General features: G+C 43.5%; 1 protein-coding gene across 2 annotated transcripts in view; it reads left to right on the top strand.

Moving 5' to 3' along the window:
- The window catches only part of FRMD4A (FERM domain containing 4A), a 377,000-nt gene that overhangs the window by 70,739 nt on the left and 287,715 nt on the right, over positions 1 to 18,546 (top strand). Inside the window, exon 1 of one of the 2 annotated variants that reach the window (XM_032985844.2) lies at positions 18,117 to 18,394. The exons of the other annotated variant lie outside the window; for it this stretch is intronic. Coding sequence (XP_032841735.1) covers positions 18,362 to 18,394 — 33 coding nt within the window. The 5' untranslated portion in view covers positions 18,117 to 18,361. Of the gene's footprint in view, positions 1 to 18,116; positions 18,395 to 18,546 lie in introns of those variants that run through there. 2 annotated transcript variants of the gene reach the window in all.

Here is an 18,546-nt window from a genome sequence, read left to right on the forward strand (position 1 = left end):
TGCTCAGTCTGTGGAGGCAACAAAATGGAAAGCAGCACTCACAGCATGTGGGCTGCAAGAGGAGCTGTTACATATTGCATGCACACAACGGGCTTCTTATGGCCTCATTAAAGTCAATGGGAGCTTGCCATCTGCTTCAGCAGGGGCAGCATCAAGGGATAAAAATATTATGCACTGTTTAGATGGTGTTTTTTCCTGAGCACTGGCTGATCTTTGCCGTGACCCTGGAACTAGGTATGAGTTATCACTTCTGTTTTTCAGGAGGGAAAGCAGAAACTGAGAGTAACGGAGAGATTTTGAAGATCATGACTGTCTCTCATCTGGCCATATGTGTCTGAGCAGAGGGAATGAGAAGCAGACGAGGGAATTCTTGGCAATCTGTCTTATGTGACATCCCCCGTCAGCAGGTCTCTATTTCTGTCTGACTTTAAGATCTCTTTTTCTCAATCTTGCAACTCCAACACTTCACAGCAAGCTGGGAGTCTGCCAGAAAGGTTGTGAGCTAACTAGGTGACAGCAATAGTGAGACACAATTGTAGAAGCTGTAATAAGCAGTATTGATTTTGAATAAACACGTGGGTAATATTGACTTGGAGAAGCTTTCTCTTAACAAGTGGAAGGACTTACTGACTCCAGAGGATGGAGAAATGGAAGTCCCATTCTAGAATTGGGTAAGGCAAGTTTCAGTCACAGATATGAAAGCACAGACTGTTTCCAGCATCCTTTTTCAAAGTCCTATTGGCAGATAAAGGCATAAGAATCATGGGGCTTTTTAACGGAATGAAGAATAAAGAAAGTGTTTTAGAAGGATTGGTAGAAGAAGGGGGGCAATCAACAGAGCAGTGTAAGCAACTGGTGAGTGAACCATGATCCAGTGACTGAGAAGAGGCTGACATGTGACTGATACGTAAATGTTAAAGGGAAAGAGAAGAAAGGTTTTGGTGACGCATAGCTGTGAGAAGCTGGGAAAGACAAGCAGCAAAAACTTAGGACTATGACTTTCCATCCATGGTTGACAAAGACTCCCCTGTAGATCTATGACTTATGGATGGATCCCCAGACATGAGTCATATCTGGGTAGAGCAGCATGGATGCTCTCTCCCTAAATTTCCACAGCAGATTCCCTTCCTTCCCATTTACAATGCAGTCTTCTTTCTTATATTCACAACAGCATATGCCATCAGTTCCCACAATCAATTGCACAAGATTTCTCTGGTGGCACCATTCCTGGAAAAGGGACATGGAGATAATGTTTGTAGATCTCTTTAAATAATTTTAATGGGCAAAGAATATGAGAGTAAACCTGCTGCCTGTGATCAGGCAGATCTCAGTAACCCACTCGAGAAACAGGGCAGGGAAATCTTGGCTAACACATGAAAACTAGAGAGATCTTACCCACAGGTGAAACTCTGCCTTTGGCTGCAGCAAAAAACCTCACATAAAGGTCAGTAATATTCATAAGTAATAATAAAAAAAACCCAACCAAAAAAACCAAACACCTTCTCCCCCACTGTTTCAGATTCACACCAGCACTGCTCTGAGGTCCCTTCAGGATCAGTGGAGACATGTCATGGACTCAGCGAACTTTGAATTAGGCTCAGAAATCATGAGAGATTAGCCCCAAACCTGACCAGGTAGCACTGAAATTAGTCAAATGATACACAATGAAAAATGGTCATGTTGACAGCTTATGCCTGGGAGGAACACAGAAGTGCCTTAACACTTTCTGTTTCTTGATGATCAGCTTCCAGATCTTTGGGTCAAGGACCCAACTCTCACCTCTGACGCTTGATGTACCTCTCTGTCCTGGCAGACAGACATTTAAATGTTTCTGTCCTGTGTGGTGCCGTAAAATAACTTCAGACCACTCACCCAAGCCCCAGAGATCACCAATGGCCCCTGGATCTCAACATGGGACCCCATCATTCTGATATCCTGTGGATTTGTGGATAATAATATGTGTAGTAATGCTGCAGATGCCTAACCCAGAAATAAAGAGATTGAGATCGTTTGCATAAAATCACACAAAAAGGAAAAGTAGGGCATCTGGGAGGCAAAACCCCCTATTTCTTACAACTCCCTAGTTGTTCTTTCTGTACGGCAGCAAGAAGGCTGTTGTATGCAACAGGGTCTGCTGAAATGAGGGCATTCCTTCTGCAAATGCATATTCAAAGATTAAAGAGAAAGCTTTGAAATATTTTCAGAAAAGGGGTCAATTATGTAGATTTTACATGGCTTGTTATTAAGGCCAAAACTCACATTGTTTTCATAAGGGCTGGAGGATACTAAAGCAAAGATCTAAAGGCCTGCATCCAGATTTGTCTGGAAGAAGGGAGGGAGAATCAAAACACTGTTAATTATATCCTCTCAAGAAAGGACTTGCTAGGAATTTATCCCAAGAGGGTAATATCAGGGCTACAAGTTGTAATATCTATTATTGCTGGTCTAAGCAGGAGCAAGGAGGAACTCTGCAGCACCTTCAGTAGCTTTTTTCAGGGGACTCTACTTGTAACTTAAACAGGCTGTTATGGGGAACACAGTATCCTTCCCCCAATGTCTCTGAAGCCTTCAGAACCAATACAATAATGAGTTGAAAGAAAACTGGCCAGCAATGATTTCCTCGGACTTTGCAAACTCTTTGGCAAAGTTTTGTACAGAGGCTGTTAAGGAAACCAGAGACATTTGGTGAAAGGTAAAGTATTGTGTCATTGATTAAAAACTGGTCAGGACAAAAAAACAGAGCAGGAATGACTAGTTAATTATTACAATGCCAAACGCCTACAAAAGGCTATCGGAGGGAACATATTAGCCATCTTTTAATTCATAAATAAAAGGCTTCATTTAGAGGAATTAAGGCCATTATATTTCTTTGATATCCTAATAAAACTCCAGAAATATTAATTTTCTCAATTAATATTGTACACAATCATATGTTATTAGAAGTATACTGAAAATAGGGTCTCTTGAAGCAAGGAAGAAGGTGGATTTTATAATTCTCTGTACCGGGTTTGAAGTATATCTTAGTCTGTGAAGGAAGGCTGGATCTTGGTGTTGGAAAGGTTCTTTTGTGTTCATAGTTTTCACAGTGCAAAAAAAGAGAATGAAGAACGGATGGAAATGATCAAGACGTTATACTTGGACCAAAAATTCACTGTAGGTAAAGTGTTATGTTTGAATGGCAATGAAAATTTTAAATCCTAAAAGAGCAGCTTGCTGTTCCACAGCTGATCAAAAAATGATCACATAAAATCACTTTTCAATAGAAAAGCAGATTTCAACTAAAGATTTCAAGATCATGAACCAGTATCAATTCCCATGAGAAAATATCCAGTTTTCTCAAGAAGCTAAAACATTTGGACCCAAACAGTGCTTTTCAGAGAAAATTGTGGCATCTTATGGTGTGCACAGCTTACATCAGAGAGAAGAAACATTTTCTGATCATCACTGTAGATGCTATTATTCCTGACTTCTTAGCATGAATTGTCTAGGAGTACAGAAATGATGGGATAGTGGTATATTACTTTTCTTCTAGAGATGTCAAAACATTTCACAAAGGCACTGATGTCTCTTTAGCATAGGAAGACTGAGGAGAAAGAGAGGTGAAGGAGGCACCTAAAATCAACGTGAGACCCTGTAAGGGAACCTCTATGTCCTAACTCCCCACGCAAGTGCCTTTTCCAGTAAACTGTGGGGTATGTTATTAGCAGATGAAAAACTCTGAGCTGATCTTCCAGAGCTGGCAAAAAAAGGCAATGAATAGTCACAATTAGAAAGCTAACTCTGACTTTCTCTAAAGAGGAAAAACATAGGACTACCCATTTATCTCCAAATTGAATCGAAGACTATACAACTCTGCGTGAGTATTGTTATTTTCCTTTATCAGCAAGGCATTGTTTTGTTGCATGAAATCTGTATGTTCAATAGATTTGATTTTCCAAGCAGCTGGGTTATCTTGCACTGTGAAGGCTCTCTCTTAATCTCAATTGCTGTGCTTTTCTCAGCGGCGTTCCCAGCTGCTCAGAAATGAGCACGGTGCTTTCATCTGTCTTTTCGTGCTCTTATTAGGTGTGACAGTTTCAACAATACCCGTATGTAGAAAAATATGCATGTTTTAATTTAGCTTTTAAAAATGTGATTGTCAAAAAAATATAGGCAGAAAGGTGATGCTTTAAAATAATAAAAGTCCTGCCATGATCACACACTAATGATGTATTTCCTTAGAAAGATTGGGCATTTTTTCTCTTTTTTTTTTTTTTCCAGTTTCCTCTAACACCTAATTGCAGCCAAACCTTATTTATCTACAGGAGACAAGGGAACAGAAAAGAGCTGAAATGTGCAGAGTTGGGCCATAGGTGCTTTTCAAGCAATGGGGACACACAATTAGGATTGATGTATGTATCTGATCATTTGGTTTTTGGTAAATGTCTTTTGAGAGACTAGACTGTTGATTATCCTCTTTTTTTCCTGTCCCAGTCAGTCATTTTTTGTGTAAAAACCCCCTTCCCTGGTGTGAGGGGCCCATGATTTTAGAGAGCACCTATTGGCATGACTGAAGTACCAGTACAAAAGGAGAAAAAGGGGGAGAAAAACTACTTGGGAGGATAGGATGCTTCAGTGGAAGACTGCTCTGAAACTAAACGGTGTTCAATGTTACAAGCAAGAGCTTAGAAAAGCAAGCTGGAAATGTCTGAAAATTAGTGTCAGCTTCACAACTATCCCAGAGTCTGAGCATCTACAGTGGGAGAGATAGATCTCCAGTTGCTTTCAGCATTTAGTGTGTTGTCATTTCTGCTCAAGTCTGCTCTCTCACAGTGCAAGGATGTGTTTCCCAACCTGCTCCCTGTGAAGGACCAAGGGTTTCATTAGGCAAAGAGGGCCAAGCATGCTAAATCATGAGATAAGATAAAGTGGTGGCTGTACACAGCTTTGGTCCAGACATTTTTCTTCTTGCAGCCCTGGGGAAGAGTGCAAAGGGAAAAGGGATATGCCAAGAAGCAGGAAGCAATGTGTTTTGGAGGGAGGATTAGATTTGCAAAGGTACCCACATTTGCATTTCCTACCAATTGTCACTGCATGCAAACCAAGTTCCCTTTTGCAAAGTTTCCTGGGCTGCTGTGCTGTCAATGGTTTCAGTTAACAGGCTGCACTTAAACCAGGGTGAGTGAGAAGTCATCACACATCCAGCTCAGGCAGCCCTGCTATAGGAGTGCTAACCTGGGGGCAGAAAGATCTTGGCCCACTGCTCTAAATCCAGCAGATCCCAGACAGAGCTCCAAGAAACCTAGCATCACTCCATCAGGAAAACAAGAGGATGGTCACTTCTCTGGACTACAGTCACTCTCCCATGCTTGTAACAAAATGGCTTTGACAAGGAAATTGTGATATTTATGCAGAAGGAATGCACATGTGCTCTGGAAATGTCATCATCAAGTCTAATCTAATGTCATTTGGATAAGGAGGGGGATGTTCACATCAGCTGAAAATGTTGCCAACAAACTAAGACAGACAAGTAGGTATGAAGCCATACTGCAGACTATTTACTTTGGCATATTTTAATATTTTCCTATTGCAACCATGTTTATGAGATATGCACTAAGTACAGATCACTGTAGACTCTTTCAACATATAACCGAGTATTTGACCCCTATATTTTAGAAGATGTAGTAATACTGAAATTTTAGATACCTGAGGCTACAATAAGGATGGTAAAACATTTTCCTTTTCTATGTGAAACACAGGAAAGCAACTAATCTGCACAATAGCCTATTCTGCATCATGAAAGGCTTATTGGTAAAGGCTTATTGGTAAACCCTCCTGAGTTGGGCAGCCCAGGGCAAAAGAGGCATTTTTCTGATGTAGTTTACTGAAATTTTCTAACAAAATAGATTATCAGCAAATGCATTATTTTGCTAGTGCAAGTGTGCCTAAGGACTTTGCTTATATAAGAAAAACTTATTGGAAAAAAACCCAGCCATGCAAACAACAAAATACAGTAAGATATATCTCATCAATGATCTGAAAAATGACATTTCAGGCGGAAACAGGAGTCCTGTGTTAGACTTTCTCCAGGAGCAGATGAAAGCTTTTCCCTTCTCATGACTGTTTGCTCCTTCTGCTGTAACTTACTGCTCTTCACAGGGCAGATAATATAAACTTCATTTATGCACTTTTTGTTTTTTTTAGATTGCACATTTTTTATTTTAGTCGAGATTATTTTTCTAATCCAATACCTCCCAGATAAATAGGTACATCAGCTCTGGGGAGTGGGGAATGGATTTGGGTTTGGGGGGCTGAGGAAGGACAGGAGTCCCTTCACTTACTGCTGCTACATAAATCATCACAGAAAACCATAGTCTGCATGTCTGACACTACTGCTTACAGGCTGCAGTGCTACAGGATGAGTTTTCCTTGGGTGAGATAATTTTACCTCCCAGGTGGTTATCACTAGTGAGTAATAAATCCAGTGATGTTTCTAAGTGACCTTTTAAAATGAGGACCACTTAATTATCTATGGGACAATGATTTAGAGTAAATCTATATCATCTGTACAGCTTTTTTCAAAATCCCAGATGTTAAAGAAGTTCTTAAATTGCATTAAAATAAAAATAAAAATGAAATAGATCCTTTAATAGATTTACAGATTACCTATGTGAGGCTCTGGAGGAATAAAAATCACCTCGAGGAGAAACTATAGCAATTCAGCAATGGTCAGCTCTGGCAGGCAAACACACCCTGAAGATGAGGATGAAGGCCATGATGCAGTACTCTCAGGGGGCTGTTCCCAACCCAACCACAATGAAGTTCTGGAGACCCTCTGAGGATCATGCCAGCAAGGTTACTTCAAAGAACTGTGGCTGGAGGAAGGGTAGCTCCAAGGGAGGAAGTAGTGAGATTCGTTGTAGGGAAGAGAGAGGCAAGGACAGCAATGTACCTCTGGTTCTGGTTCTCCAAAGACAGATCCATGTAATAGCAGTGATTAATAAAAGCAATGGGACAGGCCCAGGTGGGAGTCAATTCTATAGTATTGGTGCTGGCCTTGCTGGAAACCACTGCTGTGCAAAAGAGAATGGAGTCAGAAGACATCTGTAGAAATGCTTTTGGTGTTTACAGGCAGGAAGTGTTTCAGTAGCTTCTCCTGAAATTACTCATTGCTATTGCTCTTTCTTTATCATTAAGAACTTATTTCTGGCAAAATTTCCTATAATTTTTGTGCTCAGGTGACTTAACCTAGGAGTAGCATCTGTCTTCTTAACAAGATCCTGCCCATACCTGATCTTACCCTGGGGCCCCAGGAGAGCCAGGGACTTACACAAAGTCCAAAATGTGGGGTCCCCTTCAACTCATACTCATTTGAACACCAGCAGCAAGATTTCTGCATCTTGATACAGTTTTCTGCCTGTTGTAGGTCCATGCCAGCGACATAGGCAAGGAGAGCTTGCTTTTCTCTTGGACATGAAGTATTTGCCCAGAAAAAGGCAACAGAGTGGTGGGCTCCACAGCCCACTGGTGACCTGGTGCCAGGACAGGATGAGCTGCCCAGCTAAGGGTGCTGAGTCCAGGTGGCCTTGCTCCTACCTTTCCACAGCCAGCTACAGATGTAACTGTTATTGGTATGGATGCTCCATTAACAGGTTAATCAGGACTATAAGGAGCAGCTTGCTAGTGATTTTCAGTTAGGGGAAAAAAAAAAAAAAAAAAAGGGATCTAAAAATGTACTTGTGCCTGGCAGGGTTGCTCTGAAGAACTAATCCTTTGCATTTCTTTTGCATCTTCCATCTGTGATTTCATGGTTAATTGACTTATCCATGCAATGTTCCTCTGAGGCATAGATTATCTCCACTTTCAGAGTGATAAAACCAAGTGCGTAGGGGTTTGCGACGTAACTTGCCCTAAACTCTCAAGGGATTACAAAGCAGAGGACAGAGTAGACCTGGGTCCCTGCTCTGCACCCCCAAGTTGGGCTCCCCCCACCCCATAGAGATGTACAAGAAATCATGTTCCACGTGGGTAAGAGCCACCGTGTGCTGCACCCAGTGGGATGCAGCATTGCCCAAAATGTTCAGCAAGGATTTTCTGGGTCTGGCCAGAGCATGAAGCATGGAGTTGCTCTTGTCCCAAAGTGCGAGCCCTGAGGCACAAGTCAGGCCACCGCTCATGGAGAAATGCCATAGCTGCCATCACACAGTTGGCTTTTATTTTCAGTCATCCCAGAGTCACCACACCATGGCATCAGCTGTATTGATTGAGCTGATGATTTGAAGATCAGTGTTTGTAACAGCCTTGGCTAGAGCTCTTTGGGGGGATCAGAGCTCAGTCCTCCAGCTGTAAGGCTGAACTTCAGCCCCCTGGAAGCTGTGGGAGACTTTCCCTGTTATGGGTTAGAGGGAGACACATAATACATATATTCGTTTGTACCTGCATACCTCCTGTAAGGGCTAATAGAAGTCAAGCATCAGCCTCCTTTGAATCAATAAGAGACAATCCCCATGCAACAGATTTCTTTCTTTGACTAAATTGACTCTTTCCCTAGACCTTTAATGGTGTGTTTGAAGAAATGATGCTGTCTTCTAAATTATTTTTAGTAAGCACAGTAAGGTAAAGAGTCAAGGATAGTTAAGAAGTGGTGATGACATTGCAAATGTATTAACAGATAAAAAGTGAGTGAGGAAGCACTTAGAAAAATTGGGTGTCCAGCAGTCATTACATCCAGGTGATGCTAAGACTTTAGTGTAAAATGAATCAGCTGATTTATTTATTGAACTGCTGTCCATTAGCTTTGCAAATGTCATGCACAACAGACAGGTTTCAGGCCACTGGTACAATTTGACCCCATCTCCTCAAATCACAGTTTCTGTCTTTTGACCAATATTGTAGATCATCAACTATTATTTTAAAAAGTTTGGCTCCACCAGCACAATGACTGCCTTTCTTATTACATGCAAGATAATTCAGATGGGCAACCACAGTTTTAGGATAATGAGAAGAATCCTTAATGAGGTGTTGTCATCCTTGTTTCTGACAGGGTTGCATCATGGGGAACACAAAACCACATTTCTGTTAGGCAGCTAGGACACGCACCACCTTATCCTAACACGGGCCAGGGAAATTGAGCCTCAGAAGTGCCAGTTCACTCCACTTACTATAAAGAAATGAGAATGAACCAGGGGAGCTGGAGCCAGCCACATTGTAGATATCTGACGTTTGCTGAGGTGAATCCCACCTCTGAAGACTGACCTGGATCAGTGAGTTTTGTTGTTGTTTCCAGACTAGGAAAGATTGGGGTCCTGAATTTTAACAGCGTCTAATAGTGACATGAATTCCAGCATCAAATATTAATTCAGATGAGGCTTTGATGTAAGTGGGGATTGTTGCTTAGGCTGAAAACAGGCTGATGATATGTATTCATTATATGTAGAAGCTCTTCTCTGCCTTGCTGGGGATGCTGTGCTGGCATCTTTATTTTACATCTTTATTGACATTCTGGGAGATGGATAAATGTCCCATTAGCCCAGTAAAGATGGAGAAATGAGACAGCAGGGAGACCTAGAATTAGAAATATTCGTAGAAGAATGTCTATATGACTGTGGTTCATGCAGTGAGAGGAGCACCTGAAAGGGGCTAGCACCTCTGCAGACACTTAGAGCCCCTGTCCCGAAGAGCTGAATCCAGGCAGTGGAAGGGTTTGAGAGTACCAGGAGTTTAAATGAGCTGAACGGGCTCAGAAAAATAGATGAGCAAGAAAGTAAGAGTCAGTCTCCACCCTCGGAGTTGCTTTAGCTCTCATCTTCTTTCTGACGGCAGTGAAATCTTACTCAGAAACCATCACAGCTGGGACATGCAGTGACAGATAGCTTGTTGCCCAAAGGGCATCACCAGGGAGGTTTGGAGTTCACAGAGGACGGTGACCCAAGAAGGGGCTCACAGGCAGCTGCTGAAACAGGCACACATACGTAGCTGGAAATATTCATTACAGCATAAGGCAGAAACACACTACTGGCATCAGCTGAACACAGGTTTTATTTTGGGGAGCGACAGGGGCCCCAGCTGAGCTAAGGAGAAGGGTGTCTGTCCCCTAGGTCAGAAGGTAAATGTAACAGTGATAGTGATGACTGAGTTTACAAACAGTTCATGGATGCTAGAGGGTGGGATTCATTAGGGGTTGGACAAACCAATATAAAAATATGTAAAATTTAAAAATGTAAGGTCACAGTGGAGAAAAAAAGGAATCTATTGTTTCCCTGGGTCCTGTTTTCAGGTATCTGATCATGTCCTGTGAGGCAGTCTGTCTCCATCAAATAAGGGGTGTGCAGGATCTACCTTGGACTCTCATCCAGGTGATCCTCCTGCCTACAAGGTTTTTTTTCATGCAGATGTATCTTCTGAGAGGTGGGCAACTGCAAAATTTTCCCTGAGCCTTCACCCTTAGAGGGACCAAAACTGTATGGATATTTTGGAGAAGAAATGGTCTCCGGTTGCTTTTTTCATTTGAGGTTTTGATTTGCTTCAAAAATAACCCAACATTTAAAGAAGATTAAAGAATCTCAGCATGAAATAGTATTTTACAGGACTGCTTTTGGGCAAACACATATTATTATTATTATTATGTAGTTTGTCAACCTGTTTCTTCCCCCCACCCCTGTCTTCTATTTCTGCTTTATTCAAAACACTTCTATTAATTCCCTCCCCATCTCCTCTTCCCCAGGCCAAAATGACCACAGTCCAGGATTTGCACAGTTGTAATGACATTACACTTCAGAGAAATGGCTATTTCTCACTTAATGCCTTGTCTGCCCTGCAAGAGCTGGGCCTCCTTTCCCAATACACACAAAGACATGTCTGTAGAGCATCAAGTGCATTTATGAGCATTTGCAGAGTATCTGTGAGTCACCTTGCATCAGAGGTTGTGTTTTTACAGACATAAAGTGGCTATAATCAGGTTTCTAACAGAGAGCATAATAGCTGCGCTTTAGTGGAGTTGCAGTTTTTGGGAAACAGTGTTTAATTTGACAGAGATATTAACAGGGATAGCAGCAGAGTCCTTTACATTGGGAAACCAGCTTCTATTATCCTGTTATGTCGGTTTGTTCTTGCAAACCAAACATACTTGGTGTTTGCTGCTTTCTACACCGTAGTGAACATCGTGCCCTGTTTGAATGGTTACTGAAGTGGATGAATAAATCATCTATCTGACTGTTGAAAATGCATACATAGACCTAATGCTCTAGTAAAAGGCTTTGTATGTGTTTTGAGTGTTAACATTCAGAACAGCAAATATACCTAGCAGCGAAAGGAAAATATAGCTCCAGTTAATGTTTAGGGAAGGAAGCCCCATCATATTTCCAGAGCACGTTTTGTCAGAAGCTTAAGCAGGATGTTCAGCCTCGTGGTTGCACCCACTGGGAACCAGGACAGCCAGAAGACATTTTCTCTGATGGGGCAGAGACTCTGGACAGCAGTTATTATTCTGAGTCTGTAAGCCTCATCTCTACAGCTCCTATTTTTCATCTGCAGATCCTCAAAGCTTCTATGGATCTTCCTGGTGAGCCGGGATGGAGACAAGGAGAAACAAGGCGGTCAGAGCCTTGCCCCACTCACCAAGAAAGAGCCTGGTCCTAGAGACCCCCCTGAGCTGAATGACTTCTTCAAACACAGCAGTTCTCATCTCTGCTGGGGGAGTTTATTCGCATGGTCGAGAGGCAGCTTTTCCTTCCTAAACTACCACACTGACTTAACAAGAATCATGATAATAACAGCTGAAATCATTGATGTGTCATAGAGATAAATGTCTACTAGTTGGAGGAAAATGGACAGACCCTGATGGCTGTGCCAAGCAGGGCAGGACACTAAACTAACCTTTCTGTAAGTCAGTCTCTCGCAGCCTTGTACAGAGACCTACAATCTTCAGATATGAGTTTTTTATGTCTGCCTTTCAAATTTGGAAGCCAGCTAAATCAATCTTATTCATCCCTCAAGACTTTAATTTTCATAATATTGCTTTGCTTTTGTGGATAAAGTATAACTGTTCTGGAAAAAAAACGGGTCACTGGAGCCTTAAAGATGAACTTCAGAAAAGTAACTGGTATTTCCAGCCCTCAGTAGAATTGGTGCCATATAAGGGTAAGTTGGCAAATGATTTTGACAACACTTACTCATGCAAATGCTGCATCAGTGGAACAGCTTGCAAAGAGCTTGAGTCTTCCCCTTGTTTACTTCCCCAGAGGCAAGTCCCTTTCTCTCTGAAGCCACAGGGCATATCTCAAAGGACTGTATCAGCAATCTTGGAGAAGAAAACCTTTCTCCATTTTGAAAATACACACTACAACCAGCAACAAATAAACACAGCTCCGGTTTCTCAGTGATGCCAAATCAACACACCCAATGCTGTTCCTCCCCTTGCACCACCAACAAAGCTGCCAGATGAATTGCGCCTGTATCCTTGGTGCTTTGGAGTGATATCAAGCAAGAAGCACATCGATAAGCTTTCAGGACCCCAGCAGCTTTTGCAGGGTTGGTAGGCTCAAAAAAAAAGATTCCAATGCCTTGCCACTGGCTAGTAAAAAGAGCATATTTCACTCTAAAAATCATTGCTGAGAATCCAACCTTTCTGAGAACAAAGCTTTATATATGCCAGGAGATGACTTCAGAACAAGATCTGAAATATCATTGTTTTAAACCCTGTTTATAACTTAATCTATAGCTGAAAAGGCGACTAGAGAGGTAGTGCCATCCCAGAGAGGATGCACCTAGGCATCAGCACAAGCCTCAATCTGTGCCGTGCTGCATCCTCCCTGCACCTCTTGGAGACAGGAGTCGGCGGGCAGGCAGCGATACGAGCTGCACCCACATGGGTGGGCATCTATGCCCCGTGCCACCCAAGCCAGTCAGGGTCTCGCTTCCCCTTGCCATCCTCAGAAAAAATTAGTTTGCTCATCACCAGGAGGTGCTCAATCTCCCCGCACAGCTCTTGCAGTAGCAGGTGGGGCTTACCATTATCAGCAGCTTTGCCTTTTTTGAAAGTGTATCATATAAACAGGCACATAAAAATATTCATGATTTGGGCTTCTGGGTGGTTTGACCCATTTTTTTCACTGTTCACCCTTTAGGGAAAAAAGACAGAAGAAAGGAATTTCAGGATATTTTCAGGTGTGTGTTTTTCCTAGATGAATGAAACAAAGATTAGGTTTTGTTTTGGGTTTTTTTTGTTGTTTTATTTTTTCCACAAAACAGAGAATTAATTGTTGAAAGCATGTATTTCTAACCAAAAAAAAAGAAAAAAAAGAAAAAAAATCCCTAAAAGGCACTGGTTCTTGCAGGACATAGGTGAATCTTACCCATTTTTACATAACCCATAAAGAGTTTGCCTTTGTTATCATATCAGTAGACTTGTAGTAAAAGTCACAATCTAAATACAGCAGAGCCAGGCCAGGAAACTGGATCACACAAACAACCCAGTACCCTCCTCAACCCCCCAAATCACTGCAGGCATCAGTCCTGATTTGCAAATGCTTCTTTTGTGAGGGCTCTGTGCTCATTTTGACTTTTATTCACAGAAGAGAAATGAAAAGCAAGGAAAACATAGAGAAGCAGTGACTAGAGAAGTGCAGTAGCAATAATATTCATACCATTAGGAGGCAAATGTTGTGCTTATGGAAACTATGCAACAAAAATAAAAAAGCGAGCATGAAAGACGCTCCAAGTGTTAAATATTCATTAGTATTCCCCGCGCCGCCTGTTCTAAATATAAGATACGTTTCAGCACGGCCCTGGTATGTGACTGGGATGTTTCCCCCTTCCTTCATGTGATGCCATAGCCATTCAGATGGTGGGATGTCGCCATGGCAACACCGTGATGCTACCTTTTGTTCGCCGGATGAAATGACCAGTTGCAGGGTCCGCCGGCGGCGTGCGTTGCGTACGGGGTGCAGCCGGGCTGCGGCAGCGCCTCTTGTCCCGCCCGGTGGCACGGTGCTTGGCGGGGGCCAAAAGCACACAGGGTCCTGCTGTTTCCCCCACCGTCACCCTACCTAATCAGAGTAACGAGCCAGCTGGTGGCCAGGGGGGAAAAAGTGGGTTTTGGCGGCTCCAAATGAGAGGTTAGTGCCCTGTAAGGGAGCTAGGACCGTGGGCTGGGGAGGACCTGGCCACCAGCAGGTCTAGGGGATGGTAGGCAGAAGGGGATGGCAGATTTTTGCACCAGAGAACAATGGAGACCAGGTCCAAATCCAAACTCTCTCCGCTTCTCAGGACTGGTACAAGCAGCACGACTTGGCTCTGTGCTGGAATCCCCACCCCAAAGCTTAGGAAGGGTTTCAGTTTACAGAAGTTTTATCCCGGCTTGGACGCACCCACAGCAGGTGAACAAGAGGAAATCTGAGGGTTCAAATATATGCTATGGAGTTTGGCTGTTTCAAGGACCCTCAGCCAGCAGCCTAACAGTGAATATAAGGCTTTTTTTGATCATTTTCTTCACTACTGGGTACCTGAGGCAAGATTCAGCTCCAGAGTCAGACACCTAAATTCAGCAATTTACATCTACCTGGCTAAATATTAGCAGGTATCTCTGCTCTCATTGTGGTCCTTGGAGGTCTGTCAATGCAATCAGGAAAGCCTAGGAAGAGATTCAGCTCCAAGGCTGAACTGAGGTAGGATTTACCTGGCTCCGGGTAGACATCTACCTTAATCTACTTCTAGATTACAGAAGATATTTACATTATTACAATATAAGGGGGTTTCAAGGTATCTATCTCACTTCCATGATCAGTTAAGGAGCCAAGAATAATTATATTCCCAGGTTAAACACTTGTTCTAGGATGAGGTGGGTTGAATCCAGGACAGAATGAACCTCTGCAACATCTGTGTGAACCAAACAAGTGGGTCTGCTCTTCTGCAGATGGAGAAACTGAGATACACTGGGTGTAGCTGACCAGGCTCTGAGTCAAATGCTGCTCCCCTCCCCAGAAAGAGGGTGAGAAAGCAAGTGTTCACATGCTCCTTCTGCCTCTGTAGTGCCTTTGATCTGAAAATCGCAGGAGCCAAGGCTGTCGAACAAGTCTGTGGTAATTTGAACATTGCCATGAGTCGCAGCTCAGGGGAGGAACGGAGTGTCAGACCATGGCACACACAATCGTGGCACCACTCTCCTGTCTCCAGCAACTAAAACTTTTATTTTAAAGTGAGGATAAACTTGCCTGGCTCCCACAGTTGTAAAGTTATTGCTCGGAATGTGAAAGAGGTTTGCAAACAGGCTGGATGCATGCAGAGGGTGGTCATCCTGCTCCTGTAGCACACAAAGGACAGGTTGGTGGCTGTGCAGGCTAAAGCAGAGTATCTGCCCACATACTAGTAGAGCTCCAGTCCTACCTGGTGCCTGGAGATTGAGAGAGGGATGACATATGATGCACAATCCCCACCCATCCACTGATGTTCCAGCTCTTACATTTGCTGGAAATTGCCAGCCCCAACACTTTCTAGATTGCCACACCAAAAGCTGCTCAGAGCCATTTGGGTTTTCTGCCCCCACTGCTGAAGGTGGATGTGGACAGACCTCGCTGTCACACACCACTTCAGCTGTGGCTCATGGTAATGCCTTGCAGGGACTCATAACTCACCCCGGGGCCAGAGCATCCTCCGGGATGCAGCTGGGGGTCGCAGCAGGGCAGGCTCAATGCCAGCTCACAGCCACGGGTGCTGCTCAAACAGCACCATCCTCTTTCCTATTCCTGCTCGCCCTGCTGAGCTGGGCTCTGCTCTGACTAATGCAATATCAGCACAATTCCCAAATCTGTTCAGATCAGAGAGGCTTTGAGTGCTGCTGAACCAGAAAGGCCCCAGCTTGCTCTTCTGGTCCCAGACTAAATTACTATTTTGGCCTTTAGGAAAACTACTTTTTTTTTTCACTTGTAAACATAGATAACATATAAAACCTCAAGAGGCACTGCGGTTTAACCTAGTTCAAAGCAGAACCATGCTTTAAAAGAAAATTGGACATTCATATATGACCATGGGTCCACAGTCCACATTATCATATTGTATTAGAGCTTGACCATGTAGCCTGAGATCTCCAAAATTCCCAAATCTTCCTCTCTCTTCAGGTTACTCTTGACACTTTGGAGAGTCAAATTCTGCCGAAGATTTGGAGGAGACAATGTTTCACAGATGCACAGACTTATAAATGTCACGTCAGTCTGACATGACGTTGTATAGCAGAAAATTCACAACGGTTGTGTTTTACTGGAACATGGAATTCCTGCTGTGATTTATTAAAAGTTTTATTAATGTCTTGTAAGTACCAATAGCAAAACATATTTATGTACATCCAGCAAGAAATAAATGAGCCTGCTGGCCTTGTACAGTGGCTTTAGCTCCAGAAATCTTATCTCTGCCTTCAATACAATATGATCAGATTTTTCCACATTTAATAAGGAGCTGAGTTTGGATGAGAACAGTTTATTATCTTTAAAATTAATATTAATGACTGCAGGGGGCACTTCCAATTCCTATTTTTACCCCATAAGGACTAATAAGAAAAATGCCCTAAAACTGCAAAATCTACAGGGTCAAAAGGATTGGGAGAGATAGAGAGGAAAAGGGAAGTGTGGTATCAAAACCTCCCATCTGTGTCAGTGCCTGGGTGCCTTTCTTCTGGGGCTTGCCAGGGCAGGGGTCGTTTCTGCCTCTGGGTTCATCTTCTATGTCCTCATACACCACCACAAACATATTCCCTCGCACCCTTTCCATCTTGGTGTAGCCTCCAGGAGCCTGTGCTGAGCTTGAAGGATACATGTGGACAGAGATGATCCCTGGCCTGAGTAGCCAAAGCATGAAACCACAGCAAGAGAAGTCTATGGAGGGACAAGGAGCCACAGAAGGCCCAAGGACAGGATTCTCCTTGCCCTCGGATATTTGGGGTAAATCACTTTGAAAAGGAGCTTGTCTCTCTTCTTGGTCTTGCAGGAGCCTCAGTGGTTGGCTCAGACCAGAGGGTGGAAATTTAGATGGCGACAGCTAAATGAGGTGAATGCCCATGGTCATCCAGGGAGCAAGTGGCAATGTCAGGAGTTTAACCAGATCCCAGCTCAGTGCCTTAATCAGACGGTGACTCTCCCTGAGCGTGTAGCTTTGGGGCCTCAAAGAACAGCTGATGTTAAATGGCGTTAGAAATTTCCACCTGTGGTAAGCTCCAACCAGCCTGACAGTGATTTTCTAACACTGAAAATCAGGTTCTGGTGGTGTAACAGGGTTTTTAATTTCATTTCTGGACAGAAATTGGGTACTGGTATGTGGAAGGTTATACCCTGGGCTGGGGAAGGGAAGCCTTATTTGTGTATTAGGAAGTGGGGTGCCCCAGGGGATGCAGATCTTTGGAGCAGTGATGGGTAGTTGGTGCTCATTTGATGGTCTTTCAGAGGGATTTTACTTTGGACTGATCTGGTCTGGCCCCGTGGACTGAACGCTAGTGTGTTTGTAGGTCTGAAGCCCATTTTCCTGTTGGATTTTTCTCCAAAGGAGATTCAGTCCCAGCATTATTATGTGATGGAAACCAAATTGTGGGAAGTGTGAGCAGTTAGAGAATTTTCCACAAAGGTGTGCTCTGATCTGAATTAAAATGTTAATAGAAACACATTCAGTGAGTATCTTTTGCTGACCAACTTTGCAGGACTATATTCCTTTTGTTTCACTCCCTTTTCTTTCTTTCTCTCCCTCAATTCCCGTCTGACAATTGACAGGAACTCCCTTTCAGTGTGGGTTTGGTCACTTGCCGACAGCAAACGCGCCCAGCAGAAAATGCTCCAACTGTTGGCATTTCCCAAGCAGGGAAAACCACTTGGGCTGAAGCTTGGGATCAGGATTACACCCTTTTAAGTTAATCATAAGGAAACCGCAATCTTTCCACAGCGGCGAAGTTTTCTCGGTGCTTTCCTCTCTAGCACAGAGAGCTGAAGAGCGTCAGCCGTGCACGGGGATGTTACCAGATTAAACCCAGTGGCACAATAGGCAGGGCAAAGTCCCACACCTTCCCATCGCTGCTGTCGACCGGATCCCCGCGGCTGGGCTGGGATCGCTTGTCCTGTGCTGAATGCATTACGTAAGGCAGGGATCGTTTGTCAGCCGCGATGGTACAAACATAGCTGCAGGCAGATTATGCAGAGAGAGAGAGAGAGAGGAGGGAGAGGGAGGAAGGTCTCTCCAGGAACGGTGCTCCACGCAACTGAGGATTGCAAGTTGGCAGGTTGGCGTCTGGCCGAGCTTCCGTGAGGGTGTCGCTGGCGGTCCCTGACATGGTCTTGTTCGTGTGGGATGCTTGAGACGGGGACGAGAGACTAAGTTGGGGGACGAGGATTGGCATGAGGATTGGACCAAAATGGAAGGGCTTCTGTCTCCGATGAGAACGAAGGTAGGGGAAGATGTTAATGTCTTTTGAAGCTGCTTTTTATCCGAGGAGGGGAAGGGGAGGTGCGGGTCTAGCTCTGTGAATAGGGGGCTTGCCGAGCTTTTGTCTCTTTTCTTTTCTCTCTCTTTTTTTTTTTTTTTTTTTTTTCTTCTTTT

The sequence above is a fragment of the Tyto alba genome, unplaced genomic scaffold, assembly GCF_018691265.1.
Source record: "Tyto alba isolate M040663 unplaced genomic scaffold, T.alba_DEE_v4.0 Super-Scaffold_2, whole genome shotgun sequence".
NCBI classification, from domain to species: domain Eukaryota; kingdom Metazoa; phylum Chordata; class Aves; order Strigiformes; family Tytonidae; genus Tyto; species Tyto alba.